The 26,351-nt window shown below is 44.2% G+C and overlaps 1 protein-coding gene across 3 annotated transcripts in view; it reads left to right on the top strand.

The window, feature by feature from the left end:
• PPID (peptidylprolyl isomerase D) overlaps nucleotides 1-26,351 on the top strand; it is a 779,435-nt gene that overhangs the window by 321,553 nt on the left and 431,531 nt on the right. For all 3 annotated transcript variants that reach the window (XM_044062049.1, XM_044062050.1, XM_044062048.1), the window contains one exon: nucleotides 5,989-6,111. In XM_044062049.1, the coding sequence (XP_043917984.1) occupies nucleotides 5,989-6,111 (123 nt within the window). The remainder of the gene's footprint in view (nucleotides 1-5,988; nucleotides 6,112-26,351) is intronic.

Raw genomic sequence — 26,351 nt, 5'->3', positions numbered from 1 at the left:
TTCAGAATTACAGGCACTAATGGCAATACCACCCTTCATAATCTTCCACCGAGACAGGGTCTCCTTACGAACCAATCCTTCCTTTCTGCCAAAAGTGGTATCTAGGGTCTCTCTAAATCAGGCAATTCACCTGCCTACTTTCTTCCCCAATCCTGAAAACAAAGGGGAAAGACTGTTGCATACCTTGGACATACATAGACAACTTCGCTACTATCTAGACAGAACGAAGATCAGTAGGAAGTCCGATCAGCTATTTGTAGCTTACGCTCCTGGAGTACAGGGAAAAGCAATTTCCAAACAGACAATTTCAAAATGGATTGGACATTGCATCAGATATTGCTATTCCTTCCATGGAAAGAGTGTGCCAGCCAATATCAGACCACACTCTACCAGAGCTACAGCCACCTCCACAGCCATCTTAAGAGGGGTGCCTACAAAGGATATTCTAGAAGCTGCTACATGGAGCTCCATGCATACATTTTCCAAACACTACAACCTCCCTTTATTTTCCAGATCCAGAGCAGGCTTTGCTTCAGCAGTCCTGCAGGGATTGCTAGCTACACCATCCTTTTCTTAGAGCATACCACCTCCCCCAGCTAAGCTATGGTACTCAACCCATATGTTATGACTGCAGTTGCATTCTTGAAGGACATAGTACAGTTTTGTACCTACCATAAATGTAGATGTCCGATAGATATGCAACTGCAGTCGGGTTTTCCCTCCCTCCTTCCCCTCTATACCTTGGGTCCACTCCTCTCCCTGTTATTCTTAGCTGGGGATATCTGTTATGGTGTATCTGTTTATTGCTTACTTATTTGTCTCGAAACTATTTTTGTTTTACAAATTTGATTTTAGCCTTCCTTGGAGGGCACCTGGCATCTGGGGCAAGAAACACTGAAGAAGATGGCGTCGGCTGATGCTTATATACTCCAGCCGCTCTGACGTCGGAGAGAAATGCAACATCAGCCGACGTCGGACCCAGACTTTGGAATCCGGCCGACCGAGGGCTGCCTGAGGCAGGACAACCCATATGTTATGACTGCAGTTGCATATCTATCGGACATCTACATTTATGGTAGGTACAAAACTGTACTTTCTTGGTACCCGGAAAGGACAAGGCCTGGAGGCCAATACTGGACCTATCTATTCTGAACATATTCCTAGATATACCAAAATTCAAGATGTTGAATTTGCAGCAGCTTCTGCCCATGCTGGGAAAGAATGCTTGGCTTGTTTCTTTAGACCTAAAAGAGGCATACCTGCATGTCCCAGTCAAACAAATATGCAGAAGATACCTCAGATTCAAGGCTGGCTCAATACATTACCAATTCTCTGCACTGCCCTTTGGCTTATCTACTGCACCCAGGGTCTTTACAAAGTGCCTGGCACCAGTAATTGCATTTTGCAGACAAAGAGGAATACAAATATATTCTTACTTGGACGACTGTCTAATTCAAGCAGAGAACAAGGACATTCTTCTGCAGCATCTGGTGTTTGTGAAAAACCTTCCAACATGTTTAGGGTACACAGTCAACGAAAAGAAATCAAAACTAGTACCCTCTCAAGAGATGATATTTCTGGGTGCAAGCTTAAATACAACTGCCCAGATGGCTTATCTCACGCCAGACAAACAAAAGCAACTGACTACCTATTTAAAAATGATGGCAACAAAGGCCCGGTTATCTGCAAGAAAGATTCTGCAGGCTTTGGGCTTCATGGCATCCTGCATCCTACTAATTCCATATGCAAGACTGCATATAAGCAAACTACAATGGTACCTAAAAAGTGTTTGGACTCAACATTGCCACAGCCTGGAAACTATGATTACTCTCATTCCCTGCCTGCAACAGGAGTTTCGATGGTGGGCAAAGGCTTGTCACCAAAACAAGGGACAGCCATTCACATTATCCCCAGCCAGGCAGACACTAACAACGGATGCATCAGATTATGCCTGGGGGTCCACATGGCAGGAAGATGCATTCAGGGCACATGAGCTTCAAACCAAATGCATCTACATATCAATCAAAAAGAGATGCTAGCTGTTCAGAATGCCCTGACAGCCTTCAAGGACCTACTTCATCCAGGACAACTACTGATAAAGACAGACAGCACCATGGTCATGTGGTATATAAACAAGCAGGGGGGCACACATTCTTGCTCCCTTTGCAGATTAGCCATGACTTTGTGGGACACAGCATTGACTTATCAAGTACATCTGCAGGCGCAATTCCTGCCAGGAAAGGAAAATACTCTGGCAGACGATCCAAGCAGAAACCTCATGGATCCCCAAAAGTAGCAGCTGAATCCACAAGTCTTCAGCATGATAACAAGGAAATGGGGATGCCCGGTCATAGATCTATTTGCCTCCCCTCACAACTACCAACTAAAAAGATTCTGCACAAGGATTCATCACAGACAAGCATGGAAAGTGGATGCCCTATCTTTCAGCTGGAAAAACCTGTCAATAAATGCCTTTCCCCCACTGCCTCTCCTCCCCAAGGTACTCCTAAAGGCCAGACAGGAGAAGCCGAAGATGATACCAATTGCCCCAGGCTGGCCACGCCAGTACTGGTATCCCATACTAAGGAACTTGTCTCAATGCCCAGCTTGGACCTTACCGCAAATACCTCATCTACTGTCCCAGCAAAACAATCAGATCTTGCACAGCCAACTCAGGACCTTAAACCTGGCAGCATGGCGGATAATGTAGTCATACAAAATACACCTCTCAGTAAAGCTCTGATGGATGTCATTTTGGAAGCCAGAAGGCCTAGTACTAGAAAATCTTACGCTGGAAAATGGAAGAGATTCTGTGCTTGGAACCAGGCACAAGGGACTGATACAACTGTGCCAAATATTTCTCCGATTTTGCAATACTTAACTGAGATGCTGGACAAAGGCCTATCTTTTTCATCTATTAAAATTCATGCCTCTGCCATTTCAGCTCATTACAATACAGAGCCACCAATCTTTTCTCATTCCTTATTAAAGCAGTACCTCAGAGGAGCCAAAAATTTAAGGCCTCCAAGGAGATCACCAATGCCTGCATGGGATCTTAACTATGTCTTGGAAAAACTCTCCCTGCCTCCTTTTGAGCCAGCTGCTACTGCTGATATAAAGTTTTTATCTTGGAAAACAGCTCTGCTCCTAGCAATAACCTGCAAGACGAGTTTCAGAGCTATAGGCACTCATGGCTGTGGAACCTTTTATCATTTTTTTATCCAGACAGGGTCTCTCTGAGGACAAACCCAACATCTATGCCTAAGGTGGTGTCCAGTGTCGCTCTTAACCAAACTATTCATCTGCCAAATTTTTATCCAAATCCACAGAACAAGGGGGAGAGAATTCTGCATTCTTTGGACGTACACAGACAGCTTAGAATCTTCTTGGACAGAACCAGAGTTTTCAGAAAGACAGAGCAATTACTAATGGCATATGCTGCAGGATCACAAAGAAAGACTATCTCAAAGCAGACTGTTTCAAAGTGGATAGGCCACTGCATTCGTTTCTGCTACTTACACCATGGCAAGCCAGCGCCCAAGGGCATTAGGCCACATTCAACCAGAGCTGCAGCCACTTCAGCAGCCTTTCTCAGGGGAGTACCAACCAAGGACATTTTAGAGGCTGCTACTTGGAGTTCAGTGCACACCTTTACAAAGCACGATCATCTACCACTCTACCCTAAATCCAGGGCAGGCTTTGCCACTGCAGTTCTGCAGGGCCTCATAGCCGCTCCTAATGCTGTTCCAGCCTCCCATCCATAGCTTTGGGACTCTTCCCAAATGTAATGACTGCAACAGTGAAACAAGAAGAACATAGTACAGTTGTGTACACTTACATGAATGTAGATGTTCGAGTGTATTCACTGTTGCAGTCCAGGTTACCCTCCCACCATCCCCCTTTTCTTCTGATGGAACCTATCTGTACTTTATTCTATACAACCTATGTGGTGTATTTGCTTGTAGATGAAGGTAAAGTTTATATTTGTGCTTGTGTGTATATATATATATATATATATATATATATATATATATATATATATATATATATATATATACATATACATATATAGATATAAAAATTTTGGCTACCCTTTTAGGGGGCACCTGACATCTGGGGCAAGAAAAAGTAAAGAAAATGGCATCTGCCACATCTTTTATACCCCTGACGACCTGAGGTCAGGGAAGGTGTGACAGCAGCCGACGCAGGATCCAGGACTTCGGAATTCAGGCCAACTGAGGGCAACCTGCCAGCAGGATTACCCAAATGTAATGACTGCAACAGTGAATACACTCTAACATCTACATTTATGGTAAGTGTATACAACTGTACTTTTCTAGATGATTGGCTTATGCCATTTCCTTTTTGTTAGTCTCACTATAATAAACTACGTCCAGGCAGGGGTTACTGCTCCATTCCACTAGGGCTTTGGCAGCTTTCAAGAAAGGGGTAGACTCTCTGTTAGAGGCAGCAATATGGTCCTCTTTTATGGATTCTTGCTTACTCACTGACAGTAGTTTCTGAGAACATTTTTTGACGTTTTTACATTTGCAGAAACTGCCTTCAGCGAACATCTGAAGAAAGTTTTGCAGATGTGGGGTCAAACCCCCCCCCCATACTTATGTATACCAAATCTGCCAATGGAGAAAAAGGCAAACTCCACTGTCAAGAAATATAGTTTTGGTGAATCTACCTGCTGTGATCTTATGTGCTTCTTCCCCCCTCTGTAAGTACCTTTACAAAGCACTATAAGCCGACACTTTATTGATTCTTTCTCACGTTTATAAGCTATAGTAATCTACCCAGATAGCTTAAGCTACTGTTACAGTGATCTAATGTTAAACATAGTACAGTTGTGCAAGTAAACTTACCATAGCAATAGATGTTCTGATTATTACAACAATATCTGTACCCTTCTTAAAACTCTATATTATTTTGCTGTTCATGGTGTTGCCATACCTGTGTGTTTATAATTCCCCTCTTTAATTATTTTTACCTAGCATTTTTCTTTCAGGGTTGCTGCCTTCCTTTTTGGGGCAAGAAAGCTCTGACCTTTTTACACTATGACTGTGTCTTATATGGAGCTTCTCCTTAGGTCCTGACAGATCACATGGAGGGCACACTTTAGCTTTGAAAAGCTGACTGGTAGCAGTGAATAGGACCCTTCTAGTTTAAGCTAGTACCACAGTGATCTTTTAGAACATTTACTGTTATGGTAAGTTTACTTGCTCAGCTGTACTTTCTGCTTATGTTTTGGTCTTTCTGTTAGTAGCAGTGAGAGTCATACCACCTGTTTCACTATTTTTTTAAAGGTATCCTTCAGATTCTGCTGTGACTGAGTCATACTCATTGCTGGCTAGCCCTCCAAACTACAACTGTCACTTTCCACATCTAGATCACCACTAGGGCAGTCTGGTAGTCTGCCTGTGTGCATATGGGGTGGTCAAGTGCACCATGTGTGTTTTAAATGAATCTGTAATTCATAAATGAATCCTTTTGTTAAAGGTCAAGAGAATGTGCTTTACAATTTGTTGATTAGTCTGTTCCTTGCTTCTGTCCTGCTTTTCCCACTTTCTCAGCGTGTGTGTGACATGTATATTCTGGGGCTGCTTGCATTAATCCTCCTATAACTATAGAGGGGCATCAGCAGTTTTTAACCTCCTGTTTTTTTTCCTGACATGTGATGTATTGCAAGTTTGCACTTCTACATAAATGTTTGTATTAGCTGCAATTAGACTGCATGCCTTTGTGACCATGCTTCTCACTAAATTGGGTATATCTGCAGTCCTGTCCTTCCCACCCCCAAAATGAGACAACTGACACTTGACAACTTGGCCCACTCATCCTGACTGGCTGCTTGGGTGCACAGGCTGCTTACTGAACTAGAGTCCATGTCACCAATGGAACAGTCCAGGCCAAACCAATACTGTCATTCATAATAAATGTGTTCATTTCTGATGTACTGACTATTTTTTTTTGCTATTGCAGCCATGTATCATAGCGGATTGTGGAGAACTAAAAGAAGGGGATGACTGGGGCATTGCTGCAACAGATGGCACTGGGGATGAACATCCAGACTTTCCTGAGGACTCTGATTGTGACCTAAAAGATGTAAGTTTCAAAACCTTAGGCCATAGGCTGCTTGTTATTAACGATTGAGTTTCTCTCTCTCTCTTCTCTTTCTGCTTTTCCCGGTTAGGGGTTGCCACAGCGTATCACCTTGTCCGCTCATGATTGGCAGTGGAGTTTTACAGTGTTGATTTGCCAACCCGACACCCAACCTTCCACGGAAGGCATGCACGCACTCATGCCTAGGGCCAATTTTAGCTTGTCCAATCCACTTGCAGCATGTCTTTGGGGATGTGGGAGGAAACCGGAGCACCCGGAGGAAACCCATACGACCGCAGGGAGGACATGCAGACTCTGCACAGAAGACACCCCAGCCGAAGATCGAACCGGAGAGCCTCTTGCTGTGAGGTGACAACGCTAACCACTGCACCACCGCGGCCATCCTTTATTAACGATTGAGTATTCTTCAGTAATATACGTTTGCTGTTAGATTGTACAACAGTTGGTTCCTGATCTTTAATGAGAAAAAAAAAAGTTTAAAACATGTCTGAGCTTCTTAGTGGCCTGCCTGTATTGAGGCAAAATGAAAGTAAGAGTCCCAGATCGCCTTTGTCTGAGAATGTCTTGATTTTAAATATGTTAATTAGCTGATCTCGATTAGAATTTCCTTTGCAGTGGATAATTGTTGGGACTTCGTCTTCTAATATTTGCTGATATCTGCAGCTTGGCAGAAATTAGAAATTTGCCTAGCCATTGAAATTATCATATTTGGATATGTTTAATTTTATGAAAGCAACAAAAAAATTAAGTTTGACTATGTTGGAGGTCAGTAGTCTACTAATGGGCTATGGAGCTGGCAAGATTTATGTGAATTTACTGTATTATTTAATGGAATCCTCTAAATGGTGACATTTTTTGTTTATTGTGTTTTTAGTTTGCAGAGAGGGAAATTAGATGATTGTGTGCACAAGCAGTACTGTAAGCTAATTTTTTCATTGTTCATAATGTAAAGTAGTATTTATTTTATTTTTGGCTCTGCAGTTTTTTAGTTTGAAGTTGCAAATATGGCAAGATTTGCCAGTGTCACTTGAGAACTCTTCCTGTTAGATGTTCTGTGTAAACATCTATGCTATTGGAGGTGGGATTCCAAATTAAGTTTTCATACCAGGGCTGAAAGTATTATCTAATGGGTTGTCCGTACTGATGTGAAACTTGAAATATTTTTTTAAAATTTTCTTGCACTAGCTGAGTAGTTTTTGTTGCATTTTCTCTGTGAAGTAAATATTTCACTGTGTAAATTACTGATTTTCATTACATATGCTCTGAAATAAACCACTGAAGTACAGTAAACCAGTTACTTTTAATGAGCACTTTTATCTAAAAACCTGAAGACTTTTGATAATTATTTTCAAGTTATTTTCAAGTTATTTGTTTCTTTTACTGGGTTTCCCTGTCTTATTTTCTGTTTTTTTTTTTCATGACAGATTACTTGTCTTGTTATTTGTAAGCAAATGTGGAGAGTGTGATAAATTCCTGATAGTGTCTTTCTCAGCATAAAAATTGTGTTATTGTCCTGCTTTTTTTTTCTCTTCCCAGAATTCCAGTAAAACATACATTTTGTTAGCTGAAAACTTCTTAGTGGCCTGTTTGTATACAGACAAAATGAAAATAAGATAGTCCCACACCCCCTCTGTTTGATTTTAAACATGAAATCAAATATGTGGTTGAACGACTGGTAAGAACAAGCCACTCAATAAACCATTGAGAAACTGGTTTGTTGGTTCCACTTTTTAATAATAAAATAAAAATAAAATCAGTAATACAACGACAAATTATCTCCGTACTAAGCGCTTTCACCCACCATCATATAGGGCATCTTCAGAGTACAAATTCTTTACAATGAAAGCCATCCTTAATATACTTGGAATTAAATAAATAAATTAATTAATTGTGTAATTATTTAAATTGTATAATTGCATAATTAGTACTAAAGAAACACTAAAATACGTCTAAGCCCCAAAACTGTTATCCAATGCTGTGAACATTAAATAAAACATAACTGTTGTTTGTGACTCTTATATGTAGTTGAGAGCCATTCGGTTGGAAGTTAAAGCACTGGGGACAGTTTTGACTTTATTGCTGCTATTTGGATCGAAATGGATCGTGTAATTTTGGAACATCTTGAATCAACACAAAAACTCATCAAGGCTCAACACGATAGAATGCAGAAGAGCCCGGTCACTAAAGAGATTATAGTTTTCGATTCACAGGAGCAGCTTTATACTTTGCATTCTACTCCTAACACCAGTTTCCACAGACCGTCAGCTAGTAATCGTTCCAGGAGTCCTACCAGAAGAGAAGTCAACACAGGAAGTGATACTCGAGTATTTTAAACATGTTGATAGCTGATCTCACTTAGAAGTTAATTTGCAGTGGGTAATTGTTGGGACTTTGTCTTCCAATATTTGCTGATAGCTGTAGCTTGGGAGAATTCTGAAATTTGCCTAGCTCAGGTTCACAAAGTCGCATGCACTTCCTCCTTGTGCTTGTTGTGACATTATGCTGCATGCTAGGAAGGCATGCTTTGTCATCACACTCACCCAATCTTTGAATCACTAACAAGTTGTTCATTATTGGAAAACTTACATTTTTAATACCTCAAATGTCTAAAATCATGTGTGCTTCTGCAGTCATCTAATAAAAAAACACAGAATCTGTAATGGCAGTGATTTGTGCTAAAAGGTGTTGGAGGTGCTAACATTTAAGCCTAGCCAACTGCAGTAAGAGCTGAGAAACTTGATGCTTTCACCACTTTGAAGATGGTGACTTTGGAGAGTAGCCAGCGAAGGCACTGGCAGGAAGTTCCTTTGTGGAGTCCTGTGTTAACAATTTGGAGACAGTAGAAGAGCAAGAAGTGAAACAATGGCAAAACCTTCCCATCCTTACTTGTGAAGCAAAGGATTAAACTTAGCATGAAAGTGACTTTGCATAAATACACCACTGAAAACCATCTTTAGGGGAAGGGGTTTGCTTTCTGTGTTCATATGTTTAATTGTCAAGCTTTTGCTCTACTGGCTTTCAGGAAACTTGATTATCACTACTCCTTGCGGATATTTTCTGCTCCCAAATATATCATATCGGTGCACAAATGTATATATACATCATATATACCCACAAATGTATAAAGCAGCAGCTGTGTGCATGATTCAGAAATGGGTGCACGGCCAAAATAGAAAAAAAAAATCAAAAGGGATTCTGGCACCATCAGATAAGTGTTTTCATGTACTGTGTCGAAGATTCCACAAGTATGTGACTTGCAACAGGCCCAGTTTTCATTAGAAAGCACTGTCATTGTTGAGTTCAAACAGCACTAGTTATATAGGAATGATTACTTGCATGATGTAACTATGATTAAATTACTAAAAAAAAAGCAAGTATATATTAAATAATCTCAAAAACTATAGAAATATAAATAGAAGGAAAAATTTACAGTAACATGAGAACTAGAAGAACTAAGTAGACATACATACACACACCTCCAATTCAAGAATTAGCCTATAAAGGCAGCTGAAGCCCTAGTTAAAAATAGATATACAAACAAATATATGGCAAAGGCTGTCTCTAATGGTGATGAGATTAAGGATAATACATTTAATCCTTAGCTAAATAAATGGAGCCGTAAAATATGATGAAAGTAAAGTAAAACAAAATTAACATTTTTGCAAGAATATAGTGAAAAAAACATTTATGATAAAATCTAAAATTTGTAGTAAAGTCAAAAATTATAATCAAGACCTGTGGAAAATAATGCCTCCAAATTAGCTATCCATAGTCTTTATTGTTAGTAACGTACGTTTGTGTTTGATCAGTAAGCTGCCATTAACCCTATCCATTCCTATAAAAATAAAGTTGATCAAATTATGTGTTTTGGTGTTTTCAGACAGAGCAATTCTCAATCTGTGGCACCAAATGTTGTTACCAAGATGTAGGGCAGTCCTTTGAACAAACATGCAGTTTGTTCCATGCAGAAGGTGCCACATTTGCAAATAACCATAGCCACCCAACTTATAGGTTCATAGGTTGGTACTAGGCTATCTGGCCCTAGGGCCTATACAAGCCTAGCCATAACGATTCCTAGCTATTTCTTCCCACACTATTTACTTCCCTGGACCCCTGTCTAGCAGGGCGACTGAAGTGATCCCCGGGGTGAATTTCCTTTCTCCCATCCAATTGTCAACGTTCCTTTTGAAGAGGGCCAAAGAGGTGCTCTGCTTGACATGTATGGGCAAGTCTATTCCAGAGTCTGGGGAGTCTCTGGGTCAGGAACCTATCCCTCCAGCATGTTTTGTTTATTGTGATGACAAGGTTTAGATCCCTGGAATGTGTGGCTCTGAGGGATTGGGATTTCTTTTAAGTGTAGCATGTCCAACAGCTCTGGATTTGACATGGCCTTGTATGTTAAGCAGAGATCGCCCCTGAGTAGACGATATGCGACAGAGTATAGCTGGAGTTTTTAAGGCGGTCTGCATATGGCATCTGCTTTAGGCCTGTGATTTCTTTTAGTGAGGTATTTCTGCGGCCTTTCCAGTTGTTGCAGATGTCTTGAGAGGTACCTACCAAACGGGCTGTTGTATTCTATAATAGGTCTAATGAGGGATGAGTGCAGTGGGACAATGACCTCCTTTTTTCTGGATGAAAAGCCCTTAATGATGAGGTGTGCCACATAGAAGGATTTCCTGACTGTTGTGGCAATGTGGTTATCAAAGGTGAGACCACTGTCCACCTGTGTTCCTAAGTCTCTTATCACACTTTCGGTGTTTAGTGTACTGCTACCTATGTGATAATTCACGGGTACGTGTTTTTTTCCCCAAGGGGGATAACTATACAATGCTAAGTTGTCAATCTCGCCTTCATTCTTGCTGGATGGGTTCGGAGCCGATCCTCGGCTCCGACTCGGCCTTATACTAAAGCTCGAGAGCTATTTACCGGCTCGAGGCCCTCCCCCTATCCCACAATGCTAGACGTCAGATACCCAGATCACGTTTGCCGCTTCAGCTACGAGTTTGCGAATTTAACAGCTCCAGGTTTTATATATATATATATATATATATAGTTTTTTTTTTATTAGAGACTGTCTTAGTGTTTCCCTTTCTAACCCCTTGAGAAACCCCCTATTAAAAACTCTTTTACTGTAGTTTTTCAGAGTTTCCCCCCTCCCGTTAGGGTAGCGTTAATTTTTCTTATATATATTCTACCCTATAGGGTTAGTTGTATATAATCAGTATTGTTTTTATTCTTATTCTACTACTTTTTTATATATACTCTACTTTATAGTGATAGTTAGATATATTTAGTAGTATTATTATATTGTTGGTGGTGTTAGTTTTTTACTTGTGTGTGTGTGTGTGTGTGTGTGTGTGTGTGTGTGTGTGTGTGTGTGTGTGTGTGTGTGTGTGTGTGTGTGTGTGTGTGTGTGTGTGGTGTTTAAAGCACTAGTTACCTGTTCCCTTGGTATCCTTTTTTTCTACTTTTCATTATGTCTAAGGATACTAGGGTCTCAGGTTTAAAGAAGTGTGACTCGTGCTGTCAGAAGATGTCTCTGACAGACGGTCACACTTCTTGTGTGTATTGTTTGGGCCCCCTACACCTGCAGGACTTTTGTGCGGTCTGTCATGCCTTCAGTCTGAGAGTCCTGCAGGAATGTAGGAACAAACTTATTTTGAGGGGCTTGCTTAAGCCTGAAGGGTCCCCGACTAAGCCTTCGTCGGGTAAACCCTCCAAGCCCACTAAGCAATCGGCTCCCTGTTCGGAGCCGTCGCCGAGCGGAGATCCTGCCTCCTCTTCGGTTCTGGCTGGAATCGACACATCGAGACCTCAGTCGGCTCCGCCCTTAGTATCGGAGCCTTCTGTGAGCCGAAAACGCTCGAGGTCTCCCTCTTTGGAGTCCGTTCGTTCGGCTCCGAGGTCTCCGTTACTACAGTCGGAGTGGAGCCACAGGTCCCACTCCTCTCGGTCCTCCAGGCTGTCTGATCACGACCTCAAGAGGGTGGTCAGTAGGCTCTTAAAGTCGCAGGCACTGGCCCAAATGTTGACTAGCCCTTCTCAACAGACTGTGGCTATCCCTGTATCTTCATCAGTTCCTCCTCCAACTCTACCACTGCGTTCGGAGTCGGAGCTCGTTTGGGCTCGAATCGTTGGAGCGTCGGAGCCGATACCACACATTTCGGCTCCATCGTCGGCTCTGATCTCTTCATTGGTTCCGTCCATGGAGGGATCCAGGTGTCGAGACTCCCTCGTTGGCTCCGAGGGGGTGAGTGGCATCGGACCCTTGTCCGACCACGTTCTCCCTCTCAGTGCCTCGGCGCAGGAAGCTCGGCCTGCTATCGGCCTCGGAGCCGTCACTCTTGGTGCCGGGAGGGGTTCTCATCTCTTCGGAGCTGGGACCTTCCTCTCTGGCTGATAGGGGCGCCTTCGAGGTCATGAGCGTACTGACTCCTGGGTCTGATCCACGATCGGCCCCTTCGGCTCCTCCCCCCATGGTGCCTGCTTTGGTCTCTGTCCACCCTCTTGACCCCAAGCGTGGAGAACAAACGCTCCAGGTCGCCCCACTGGGGGGGTATCTTCCTCTTCCGAGGCCTCGCCCGATCATTCGGAGGAGCCCCCTTGGTAGAAAACATGTAAGAGGAAACATGTCGACTCCCCCGAGTCAGTCACGTCTGCCACCGACTTGGAGGATTCGGAAGGGTCCTCAAGGTCCCCCTCTGAGGATGTCTCCTTTTCAGACATCCTGGACATCCTTAAGCAGAGGGGGAATTGGACTGCCCTTAACCCTTCTGAGGATAAGTCGGTGTACCTGGACGCATTTGGTTCTCACCCTTCCACCTCCTGGGTGTCCCCGCCTTTTGACCCGCTCATGGAAGTGGTTGCTCGGAAGGCGTGGACAGCCCTGGACTCAATGGAACCAACTCCCTGTAGGCCCGCTAAATTTATTACAGCTCCATCGGACAAACAGTTTTTAGCTAAGGGGGTCCTGGTTGATGCCATGGTGGTGGCAGCGGCCACTAAGAAGGAGTTGGCTGACCCTTCGGTGCCTGTACATCCTCCTAATAAAGAGTCTAGGACAATGGACATGTACGGGAAGCAGATGTTCTCTTCAGCAACCTTTGCTATGCGGTCGCTGAATTATCTGTGCCATTTCACCTGACTTCAGAGGGATCTTCTCAAAGAACTGGGTGATGCCCTTCAGGATACATCGGCTGCGGGGTCTCAGAATAAGGTTACCTCCCAGCTGGCAACCTTAAATTCCATAGTTAACTCCTCCATGCAGCTCATTTATTATGTGGCCGATGGTGCGAGTAGGGCCGCAGGTACAGGCGCGGCTTTGAGAAGGTACGCCTGGATGCGGTTATGTAACTTTGCTGACCCCTTTAAGGCGTCCTTCACCAATACCCCCTGCGATGGTTCGGCTTTGTTTGGACCACAGGTGAAGGATACACTTACCAGGTGTGAGCAGGTAGGCAAGACTCTCTCTGCCGTGGGAGTCCGTTTTTCTACTCCCTCCAGACCATACCCCAAAGGTCAGAAGAGTGGAAAAATGTGGTTTTGTAAACCCCAGAGAGTTGTGCCTGACACACATGGTGAGTTTTCCTCCAGGGGCAGAGGAGGAAACAATAATAGATGCCGCCCTAGGGGCAGAGGGGGTCTGCAAAATCAGGGTAGCAGAGAATCTTTCTCTGACAAACCCTTCCAGCGCCCCTGAGGGGGCTGCCTGACTGTCCACCTTCAGAGGCAGTCGGGGGAAGGTTGTCACTGTACCCAGAAGCCTGGCAACTCCTCATACAAGACCGATGGGTACAGTCTATCATATCCGAAGGTTACAAAATTCCCTTCGTCCGCACCCCTGTACAAACAAACAGATCTCTTCCAGATGTCCCACCCGCTTTAAGGGATCAAGCAGTTCTAGAAATTTCAAAGCTGCTAGAAAAGAGGGCCATCCAGCCAGTCCCAGCAGACCAGCATGGATCCGAGACTTCAAGTTCTTTTTGGTACCAAAACAGACAGGGGACTGGAGACCCATTTTGGATCTCGGCAGATTAAACAAGTCTGTTAAAAGAACAAAGTTCCAGATGGTCACGCTCCAGTCCATTCTACCCTTCTTGGGTCAGGACAATTGGATGTGCTCCATAGACCTTCAGGATGCGTACTACCATATAAAAATGGACAGGCGTTCCAGAAGGTTTCTCCGCTTCCGGCTGGGAGCCAGTCACTATCAATTCAGAGCCCTGCCCTTTGGTCTCACCACGGCCCCCAGGGTGATCACCAAATGCAATGCAGTGGTTACGGCTCACCTGAAACGACGGGGATTCCAGGTGTTTCCATATCTAGACAACTGGCTCCTTACTGCTTCCACTAGGCATCAGCTATTGCGAGCTAGGGACTATACCATCCAGACTTGCTCCAAGCTAGGTATGTCAATAAATTTCGAAAAGTCTGCATTGTCGCCTTGTCAGTCTATAACCTTTATAGGCGCAGAATTAAATACAAAAGATCTGTCTGAAAAACTTCCTCCAGACAGAGTATCAGACATTCGCCGACATGTGCAGATCCTACTACAGTGCAAGACGATTCAGGCCAGATTTGTACTAAAGACATTGGGTCTCATGGCAGCAGCGATCATTTTAGTCTACCTGGCTCGTTTTCACATGTGGATCCTCCAGTGGATGCTGTTTACCCAATGGTCCTTTCAACAACTCCCAGTGACCCACAGGATAATAATCACTCAAACATGCAAAGACCACCTGGCTTGGTGGATGGTCTCCCCTTTAGTTCTCCAGGGCAGACAGTTTGTTCTTCCTCCTCCTGTTGCCACGGTGACCATGGATGCCTCCCTGATCGGGTGGTCGGTTGCATTTTCAGGGCAGGACTGTCCAGGGCTTTTGGCAACCCCTAGAATACCACCTGCACATAAATGTCTTGGAGATGAGAGCGGTACTTTTAGCGTTGCAAGCTCTTCAGGACTCTCTACCTACCGGGACTGTTGCAGTTCAAACGGACAAATATGTCTGTAGTGTGGTACATCAACAAGCAGGGTGGAACCAGGTTCTATCCCTTATGTCGAAAAGCACTCAGACTCTGGCAGTGTGCAATCTCTTCCCAATGGTTTCTGATATTAACGCACATCCCCGGGAAGTCCAACGTCATAGCAGACAGGCTAAGCAGAGCCATTCTCATGCCTCACGAGTGGTCTCACAATCAGTTAGCAGCAGACAAGATTTTCCGCAGATGGGGTCAACCTTGCTGCGACCTTTTTGCAACCCCTCTCAACAGCAAGTGCGAAGACTTCTTCACTCTTTCCCCTCCCCGGCCATTCCCCCAGAGATGCTCTAGTACACGATTGGCCCTGGGGTCTCCTATATGCATTTCCACCTTTTCCCTTAATTCCCAAACTGATTCAGAAAGCGACCGCTTTGGGTTCCAGGATGATCCTAATTACCCCTTAACTGGCCTCGACAAATTTGGTTCCCATTCCTGCATCGTCACCTATCGTCCATCAGTCGGGCGGGCTGCACCAATCCCTTCAATCTCTCAACCTCACAGCTTGGTTGCTCCACTTCCAACCTTAGCCAGGCTTCCGCATATTTCTCAGCTAGTGCGTGAAATCATCCTTTCTTCACACAAATCTACTACCAGAAAAAACTATGCTAGTAAGTGGAGACGTTTCTCCTCCTGGGCGGAAGCCAGAAATATAGATCCTTTTACAGCCCCTGTCCACAGTGTTCTGGATTTTTTGGCAGAGCTTTTTCGAGCGGGCTCCTCTTCTGCCACCATTAGAGTCCAATTGGCTGCTATCGCCAGTTTTCATGCTGGCCTGTCAGAGACCAGCATAATGTCCCATAAACTTTGTAAAGCCTTTCTTAAAGGGACTGTTTTGCTGAGGCCTCCGGTTAGAGATCCCCCCCGTCTCCGTGGGATTTGAATCTGATATTAACTTCCCTGATTCTCCCTCCTTTTGAACCTGCGGCCACCTGTTCCTTAAAATTATTCTCCTGGACCTGTTCCTTAAAATTATTCTCCTGGAAGACTCTCTTCTTAGTAGCTATCGCCTCAGCTAGAAGAGTATCGGAACTTCAAGCCCTCTGTATTCGTCCTCCCGATCTTGTTTTTCACAAAGATAGAGTTTCACTCAGAACTAATCCCTCCTTTTTACCCAAGATTCCTTCTGAGACAAACCTGAATCAAGCCATTGATCTTCGTGTCTTTTTTCCTAGCTATTCAAACAGAGCTGAACAAAAGCTGCATTATTTGGATGTTCACAGGCAATTACGTTTCTATTTAGATAGGACGAAACAAACTAGGAAGCCGGACCAACTCTTCCTGTCTTATGCTGAGGGCAAGCAGGGCCTGCCAGTGTCTAAAGTATCTTTATCTAGATGGTTGGCCTCTATCATTTCCTTCATTTACCAACTAAGACATAAAGAACTCCCTACAAAACCAAAAGCTCATTCCATCAGAGTGTTAGCTACGTCAGTAGCTTTTCAAGCAAGACTTCCAGTGGAATCTATTTGTGCTGCAGCCACATGGGCCACTCCTCATACCTTTATTTCTCATTACAAGTTGGATATGGCCTCCAGGAGTCGGGCTGAGTTTGGTTCCACTGTGCTCAAGAGTCTGTTCTGATGAGCCACCCAGGGCTAAGGTGCTAGGGACGTTGTCCCATCCAGCAAGAATGAAGGCGAGATTGACAACTTAACATTAAGAAGTTATGTACCTACCATAACGTTCCATGTTAGTTGTCTTCTTCTCGCCTTCTTTCTTACGTCCCACCCGCCATCCCCCTAGCCTGGACAGACCGAGATGAATCCTTCTGAGGACTTATTCCTCTGCTTGACTATTTCCTAGGTTATGTCCTCCTCGGTTGTTACCACTGTAGGCAAACTTTATAGTAGGGACAGGGTGTCTCCATGGTGTTAGCTCTACCAAACGAGATCTGGGTATCTGGCACCTAGCATTGTGGGATAGGGGGAGGGCCTCGAGCCGGTAATTAGCTCTCGAGCTTTAGTATAAGGCCGAGTCGGAGCCGAGGATCTGCTCCGAACCCATCCAGCAAGAAAGAAAGCGAGAAGAAGACAACTAACATGGAACATTATGGTACGTACATAACTTCTTATTTCTTGGCATTGAACTTGAGCCCATGGCTCTGGCACCCAAGCATCTGTTTCTGTAAAGCCCTGTTGTAGAGTATCCACATCATTTGGAAATTCAATAATGGCTCCCAGTTTGCAGTCATCTGCAAACTTTGTTAGCCAGACTCCCTTGGTGTTGGCCTGTACTTCAGAGAAGCAGATGCCAAACAAGAGCAGTCCCAGGACTGAACCCTGAGGTACTCCACTTGTCACTTGACTGGAGCTGGATTTGGAGTCTGCTACTTTTACAGTGTGGGTTCTGTCAGTAAGCCATTTGGCAACCCATCGAGTGATGTAGGGATTAATGCCCAGCTTAGTAAGTCTATCTATGATTCCAGAGTTGGGGGATGGTGAGGCCTTGGCGAGGTCCAGGTAGGCTGTGTGGACTGCCTTATCCTCGTCCACAGCTCTGGAGACTGATTCAAAGAAGTCAATCAAGTTCAGGAGACCAGATCGGCCCTTCACGAACCCAAACTGGGTAGGGTCCAGTAATTGAAGGTTGCCAATGTCTATGTTTATAAGTTCCATGATAATAAGTTCCATGGCCTTGCAGATCAGGCTCGTCAGACTGATGGGGCGGTAGTTCCCGGGATCCAAGGTGGATCCCCCCTTGTGGAGTGGGGATAACTGTAGTTGTGCGCCACTCAGTAGGCACGAAGCCTGAAGTGAGGCTATGATTCAACATGACACTTAGGTTAGGTGCCAGTTCATTTTGTAGTTCATGTAATACACAGCCCGGGATGTCATCTGGTCCCATGGATGCTGTATTCTTAGCTTTGGAGAGTGCGTGTTTTTACCTGTGTGGCCGTTATTACTGGAATTTGGCAATCTTCCGGTATTGAGGTGGGACGTTTAGGGGGTGAGAGGGGGATGAAGTTGGCACGGAATTGATCTGCCAGGATATTGGCAATATCCTTGGGATCAGTATATTTAATGCATTTTGTTGTAGCTCAGAGCAGAACTGAGCATTGCCATTTAGATTCTTGACATAGTTATAGAATGCCTTGTGGTTGTCTTTGGAATCTTTGGCAATTTTATTTTCATAACTAGCTTTGGAGGGTTTTATGAGGGATCTCAGCTTCTTACTGAGGCTGGTAAGGGAGTTTTTTGCATCCTGGGATTTTCCTCTTTTCTGCAACAGTTTCTTCCTTTTGTTGTAAAGTTTGTTTATGGCAGGGGACCACCAGATTGGCTTCCTTTTTTTTTGGAGAAGAGCAACTTGGTTCTATTTGGGATGGCACAATTCATGCATGAGTGGATGTGCTCGTACAGTGCCTTAGTGTAGGATTCAGCAGTTGAACTTTCAGTTCCCGTCTGCATGTGTGTCATGAAGTTTGTCACTTCTGACTTGAGTAGCATGAAGTTGGCCTTGGAGAAGTTTTTATGGAGGTTTCCTTACTGCGGGGTGGAGGTGGGATGTGGATGTTAAGGATGATTATGTTATGGTCAAACCTGACCAACGAGGGGGTGGCCATAGGTGTGGAGCATCGATTTCCCATGTTGGTAAAGACCAGGTCTAGGATATTGGAGCCAGTGGTGGGACTATGGATTAGTTGATCCAGGGCGTTGGAATTTATGAATTCCAAGAACCTTTGGGCAAAGGTGTTGGTACACAAGTAGTTTTCCCAGTTAATGGTAGGGTAGTTGAAATCACCCAGTATTAGGGTGTTTGGTTGTATCTTAATATTTTCCAGTATGTTTATAAAGGTGTGGTGAGAATCATGGGGCATGGTGGGGAATCTGTAGCTAAATTTGGATTACAGTCTTACTTAGTGTTAGTTGCACCTGGAGAATTTCAGACACATTCTGTTGTGCAACTAGCCTGGTGGTGTGAATATCCTTGGTGAATATGGACACTCCTCCACCTTTAGTGTTTTGGTCCTGGTTTGGTGCTGAAAAGTGTGGTAAGAGTTGTAGCCTGGTATTGCTGGGGTGCTCTCTGGTGCCTTGAACCAGGTCTCAGTTACTGCATAGATATCGATGTACTCCATTTTTAGGAGTGCCTCGAGAGAGTGCATTTTGAGGTTTAGACTTCTAGCATTGAGTAGCATTACCTTCAGAATTTGCATGCTTGTACATGTTACGGTGGTGGTTTTGTCCTTTGAGCTTTGCCTAAAAAAGGCACTATAGGGTTGGCAAGAGCCTTAGCCAGTAACCTGAATCCCAGGGGTGATAGATGCAGACCATCTCTGGCAAAGCATCTTGGTCTGTCGATCATGTCGTCCCAGGCAGACAAGATACTGTATCCCCTTTGAATGACACCAGAAGCTTAGCCAATTGTTGAAGTCTATCATTTTGTCCTTGTACTGTAGTATCATTCTCAGCGAAGGCAGGATGCTACTCGGGGCTAGGGTCATACCTGACTGAGCCACATGATCCGTGAACTCTTCCATGTCTCTTTTCATGTAGTCCAGGGAGGTACGTCTCAAGTCATTCACCCCAATATGGACAATGACAGGGTCATATTTGTACTTTTTGTGGAGTGACTTGAGTGCATGTGTTATGTGGTGGATCCTGGCATGCGACAGGCAGCTGACTGCAATTTTCTTCTTCTTCAGCCTGGTGAGTGGGACGTCAGTGTGCCTGACTATAGAATCACCTATGACTAAAGTGTTAGGTACATTGTCTTGCCTTAGAGGCTTTTGCTGGGTGGCACACTGGTGTTGTGAGCTATGTGACACACTGGTTGTGATTGGTGTTTGTTTGCATTTCAGCTTTGGAGGTCCTTGTTGCTTGGGCAGGTTACAGTTAAAGGCCTCCGCATATGTGGATTTAATGTTGCTATGTGTGGGTGTTGATGGTGTGGGTTTAGAAGGGCTGTGTGTTGCTTGAGGTGTAGTGCGGGTGTTAAATCTTCTCCTCTTGACTGTCTAGCACAATCTTGGGTGGAGAGAGCTTTGCTTACAGTTTGGCTATGTAAGTGCATCTCTCACAGGTTGTAGTGTTGGGTGGTAGGAGGAGAGGGGTTGTCTGTGTACATGAGGCAATTGCTGCATTGCCCCAGTATACCCAGATTCACCAGGTGGACAGGAGAAATCACCGGAAGCTGACCCTTGGACATGCCTGATTTGGTGCTTTTTTTGTAAAGTACAGGAGCTGTTTCCCCTTGCCTTAGCAAGGTACTTTGCATTTATAGGCTGTTTAGTGTCTGCGATTCATTTCTCCTTATTAACAAGGAGAGTTGAGTGCTTGTATCTGTTAAAGGCTTCCTAGTGCTTTCCAGCAGGTATTAGAGGAAGTGCTAGTCACAGGGATGCTTAAATTAAGATTAAAAAAAAATGGTTTATCCTAAACACTGCAGTGTGCACTAGATAAGTTAGATGTGAAAGTAGGTAACTTAACTAAAAAGTTAAGTTTTAGTGGAGAGTCACTATTTTTAAAACGGCAAGATAGATTAAAAGGGGGTGGTCACTTTTGTATTCTGGTACTATGGAATACAGTAGGATGGCCAATAAATTTAAATAGTTGAAGGGGAGTGATTTCACAAAATGATAATTTTGTGCTTACTCGCACACGCCAGTGAAATGAGATATATGGTCAAATTAACATAAGAGGCAGGCAGAATGTGTTGAATGTAGTAATATAATTAATTTCCTAAGATTTTTTTTTTGCTTATGGATGTAAAATGTTTAATTTTACAGATCATAATACAGTATGAACGATTGCCACATGGGTGACTCTTTCCTGTGGGGGGGGGGTTTGGGGGTTGGTTCAAAGGATGTTCAGGTTATATGGTAACAGAAGGGCTTTTGTAGTTTGAAAGGTGATGTCCCAGTTTACACCTTCTATAAGTTAACCTCACCCATTCACTTAAAATACTTCTGGAAAAAGTTGTAATTACTTAAGACGGACCAACTGATATTAATAGTGATCTAGTTAAGAAAACTATTAGTCCCATGTGTTGTCACAAACCAGATAGTGTTCTGAATAGTGGATTGTTTGTTAACAGATATAAGAAGTTGAGACATGTATCTATTCTTAGCTGACTTGAATGTCAATGTGAAGAAAACAAAGAAGGCAAGAGTTTTGGTTCCATCTTCTCCTTCAGATCCAATGATTTTATTTTATATTTGTTGACCGGGAGACTCCGACTAGATACAGATCCATTTTCAGCGGAGGCCCGGGGAGAAAAGCTCCAAAAACAAAACAAACAACAATTCACAGAAATCAAACAAATCAAATAAAAACAATTTAAATAAAACAAATCAGACAAGTTAAACAAGTCAAATCAAACAAAAATTGTTACATTTGTTCAAGGATTTCAGGTTAGTGGTTATAATCAATACATAAACTTACATAAGGTTACAAAAACACAAATAAATTATACGCAAGACTCTACGTTTCTAAGAGTCACACCTTTAATCGCCTCATAGTTATGTAAATATTGTGTTAAATAAGGAGTTGTAGCTATTAAGCATGAATGACCTAGTTAGCTTTGTGCATGGAATGGCCAGCTTTATTTTGATATTTATATTCTATTGTGTATTTTTGTTGGGATGTGGATTAATACTATGCAGGAGTATGCTGTAGAACCTACTGTATAGTATTGTGCTTTGTTGGTAATGGGAACTATCCTGGGGTGAAGCATGGGTATAGCCATTTATCTATGTAGTGGGTTTTCAGGAGAAGTTTAAATTGACTAGTAGATACAGTGGAGCTTATGTGGCCTGGTAGTGAGTTCCAAGTTTTAGCAATGGTGTAGGTGAATAGAGATTTCCCGGCATTATGTTTCATGACCTTTATGAGGTTCTGGCTACTGGATCTTAAAGGTCTTGTGTGCATGTGGGGCTGAAGTATCCACTGAAGGGCAGGGGTGTTTTCAGGAAGATAATAGAGTTTATGAGCTGTTGAAATTTGGCTGAGTAGCAGTAGATGAGGGAGCTCGAGCCATTTGAGTTGCTTTAAGGCAAGACAATGGTGAAATCTGTATGAGGCTTCTGCTGCAAATTTGCCAATCTTGCTCTAACAGGATTCCATTTTCTTTAGGTCTGTTTGGTGTAGGTTAGTCAGGACAGGGGAGGCATAGAGAAGGATGGGCAGGAGATGAGTCCTCGCTATGATTGCTTTAGTTTGTTTGGTCAGATATTGCTTATTCCTATAGAGGAGTCCTAGTTTTTTGTGTACTTTTTGATAGTTTGGGCTATGTGGGTATCAAATTTTAGATTATTGTCGATTTCAACACATAATAGCATTGTGTGAGAAGTGGGGGTGATTTGGATGTTGTCCTTTGACTTGATGGTGAAATCATTATTTAGTGGAGGGGATCGACCAGGACTAAAAATCAATAGATTGTTTTTTTTTGGGATTAAGAATCAGTTTAATGTTAGTGAACCAGGTTTCAGCTAGAGTAAAATTGTTCTGGGTCAAGGTATGTAGCTCTTTTAGGTTGGGGGCAATGCAAACAAGGGTTGTGTTGTCTGCATATTGTACAACAGTGGCATTGACTAAGGAAGAAGAGATGTGATTGGTAAATAGTAAAAAGAGCATTGGGCCTAGGATAGACCCTTGTGGCACTCCTATGCCCACTGGGAGTAGGGGGGACAATTGGCCTTGCCAGAGGACAGCTTGTTGCCGTTCTGATAAGTAGCTTGTAAACCAGTTTATGGAGGAGGAGCATAGGTTTAGGTATGACAGAGTTTTGAGAAGAAGGCTGTGGTTAACCATGTCAAAAGCCAGTAACTAACAGAACGTAGTTCTGTTAACAATGATAGCCAATCCAAGAATGCTAACCAATTAACAAGCAGAAAACCGCCAAGAACTAAATTGTCCAAGTCTCTGGCTCCGATGGAATTGTCAGAACCAAAGAGTACTTCTAGTCTTCAGATCCTACTTTATCTTCAGATGTTCTGTAGTCCTATCTCACCTTCATTCTTACATATGGGATCGGAGCTGATACTTGTCTCCGACTCTGTCTGTTTACAAGCTGGAAGTCTTCTAGTTGGTTCGTGGCTAGGTAGGTATCCCATGGTGCACCAGTAAATCCCCAGATCTCATTTGCCGCGTCGACAAGTTCTGGTTATGCTTCTCTTTGGCTAAGTGTTGGATTTACTTTAACTTTTTCCAAAATTTTTTGGCTCTGTTTAGCTTTAAAATAGTAATAACTGATGTTAAGTTGTCTATCTCGCCTTCGTTCTTGCTGGTTGGATCGGCTTCGACTCGGCCCTCTTCTATAGCTCGGGAGCTGTTTATTGGCTCGAGGCTACCCTTTATCCCCATGATGCCTAGCGCTAGCTACCCAGATCTCGTTTGCCGCTTCAGCTGCGTGGTGTCGTTTTTCTGGCTCAGGCTCGTATAAAGTTTCTTTATAGAACTCTTTTACTAGAAATAGTCTCTTTTCTAGGGGTTTTTGTTAGTTTTTAGTCTTATATTTGTAGTGTTAGCTAAGTGTGTATTTGTAGCTTCCTTCCCTCCCCTTTAGAACTTGTTTAATTTAGAGAGTTTTCCCCCTCCCCCCTCCATATTCCTGTCAGGTTAGCCATTTAAGTTAGAGGCTTTCCTTCTATCTTCTTTATAGGCTAGCCGTTTGTTAAGAGGCTTTCCTATTGAAGAAGAAAAAAAAAAACTTTAGCTTTAGTCTGTAGTGTACTGTGTTTTCTCTTTAGACTGTATGTTGATTGGTTAGCTATTGTTGTATTTTTTGTTACAGGCTGTCCAAAGAATCCAAGGTGTCTGGGTTCAAGAATTGTGACTCATGCTGTCAGAAAATGTCTCTGACAGGTGTGCACACTTCTTGCGTCTATTGTTTAGGCACTGTGCACCTGCAGGACTCTTGCGTCTATTGTTTAGGCACTGTGCACCTGCAGGACTCTTGTTCTATCTGTCATGCATTTAGTCCAAGAGTTCTGCAGGAGCATAAGAATAAGCTTATTCTTAGGGGCCTTTTAAAGCCGCAGGATTCACCGGCCAATACTCGGCCTGTGAAATCCCCTAAACCTACCAAATCGTCGGCTCCAAGTTCGGAGCCGTCTTTGGTTCAGTCTTTACCTGCTACTTCGGTTCCGGCTGGAACCAAAAAGACTATCTTCCCATTGGCTCCATCAGAAACTTTGGAGCCTTCACAAAGCCACAAGAGGCTGAGGTCCCCTTCTTTGGAATCTATACATTTGGCTCCTCAGTCTCCCCTGCTGCAAAGCGAGCGCAGTCACAGATATTCTCACTCCTCTCGATCCTCTAGGCTCTCGGATCATGACGAGGAGAGAGTGGTCAGTAGGTTGTTAAAGTTGCAGGCACTTGCCAAAATGTTGTCCAGCCCTCCTCAACAGGTGCCTGCTCCATCCACTTCTATCGATCTTCCTCCTCCGACTCCATTGAGCTCGGAGCCGGAGTTCGTTGGGGTTCGAGTAGTGGAACTGTCAGCACCGATAACTTTATCTCCTTTGGTTCCATCGTCGGCTCCGATTTCCTCGATGGTGCCGTCCGTCGAGGGATCTTGATGCCGGGGCTCTCTCATTGGCTCCAAGGGGGCGAGTGGCATCGGACCCTTGTCCGACCCCTTTCTCCCTCTCGGAGCTTCGGCGCAGGTGAGCTCTGCTCCTACATCGGCCTCGGAGCCGTCTCCCTCGGCGCGGAGGATTCCGATTTCCTTGGAACCTGAACCTTCTCTGCATCATGGCAGGGACGCCTTCGATGTCATCAGGAGTGTGCTGGCCGCTGAGTCAGCTCCACTTTCGGCCCCACCGGTTCCGTCCCCTGTAGTGCCTGTGCCAACCTCTGCTCCTCCTCCAGACCCCAAGCCTGGGGAACCAGTGCTCCAGGGCACCCCATTGGGTGTTTCCTCCTCTTCCGAGGCCTCCCCTGAACATTCAGAGGAGCCCCCCTCATAAGAAGTGCAAGAGGAAGCACATTAACTTCCCTGAGTCTGTCACTTCAGATATAGGCGTAGATGATTCTGAAGGGTCCCCGAGATCCCCCTCTGAAGATGTTTCCTTTTCGGACATCCTCGAAATGCTTAAGCAGAGGGGGAACTGCAATCCCCTAGCCCCTACCGAGGATGAGTCTGTATTCCTGGATGCGTTCGGTTCCCAACCTTCCACCTCCTGGGTTTCTCCGCCTTTCGATCCACTTATGTCTGTGGTGGCTCGAAAGGCTTGGTCAGCCCTGGATACAGTGGAACCAACTTCGAGGAGACCTGGCAAGTTCATCACAGCACCCCATGATAAGCAGTTCCTTACCAAAGGTGGTAGCAGCAGCCACCAAAAAAGAGTTAGCGGAAACCTCTTCGTCTGCCCATCCTCCTAACAAGGAGTCTAGGACCATGGACTGATATGGGAAGCGAATGTTTGCTTCAGCGGCCTTATTTATGAGGTCACTGAACTAGTTATGCCATTTTACCCACCTTCAGACGTATCTCCTTAAAGAGCTCAGAGATACCCTTCAAGATCCATCAGGTGAGGGGGCTCAAGCTAAAGTGGCTTCCCAGCTGGCGACCCTTAATTCTGTAGTCAACTCCTTCATGAGGCTCATCACTTATACAGCAGATGGTGCGAGTAGAGCCGCAGGCACAGGCGTGGCCCTTAGGAGACATGCATGGATGCAGCTGTGTAACTTTGCAGAACCCTTTAGAGCGTCATTCACCAACACCCCCTTTGATGGTTCCTTTCTTTTTGGACCACAGGTGAAAGACAATTTAACTAGGTGTGAGCAAGAAGGCAAGACTCTCTCTGCTGTGGTAATCAGTTTTTCCACTCTTTCCAGACCATACTCCAAGGGTCAGAAGAGTGGTAAAATGTGGTTCCGGAATTCCCAGGGAGCCTCACCTGACACACACACTGAGTTTTCCTCTAGGGGCAGAAGGGGAAATAACAACAATAACCTTGTGGTAGAGGGGGTCCGCAGAACCAGGGCAACAGAGAATCCTTCTCTGAGAAGCCCTTTCAGCATCCCTGAAGGGTTGCCTGGCTGCCCACCTCTGGTGGCAGTCGGGGGAAGACTTTCACTGTACCCAAAAGCCTGGCAAAATTTAACACATAATAGGCAATAATGGTGTCACTGTCAGAATATTACAGACTATTATAAACGCACCAAAAAGTTTATTATAAAGCTTTCAGGTCTCACACCCTTCATCAGTACAAATAAAATGAGCACATTCAGCATTTAAAT

This window comes from Protopterus annectens, chromosome 2.part1, assembly GCF_019279795.1.
Source record: "Protopterus annectens isolate FY-2018-M chromosome 2.part1, PAN1.0, whole genome shotgun sequence".
Classification (NCBI taxonomy): domain Eukaryota; kingdom Metazoa; phylum Chordata; order Ceratodontiformes; family Protopteridae; genus Protopterus; species Protopterus annectens.
This window is presented reverse-complemented; position numbering and strand designations above follow the sequence as displayed.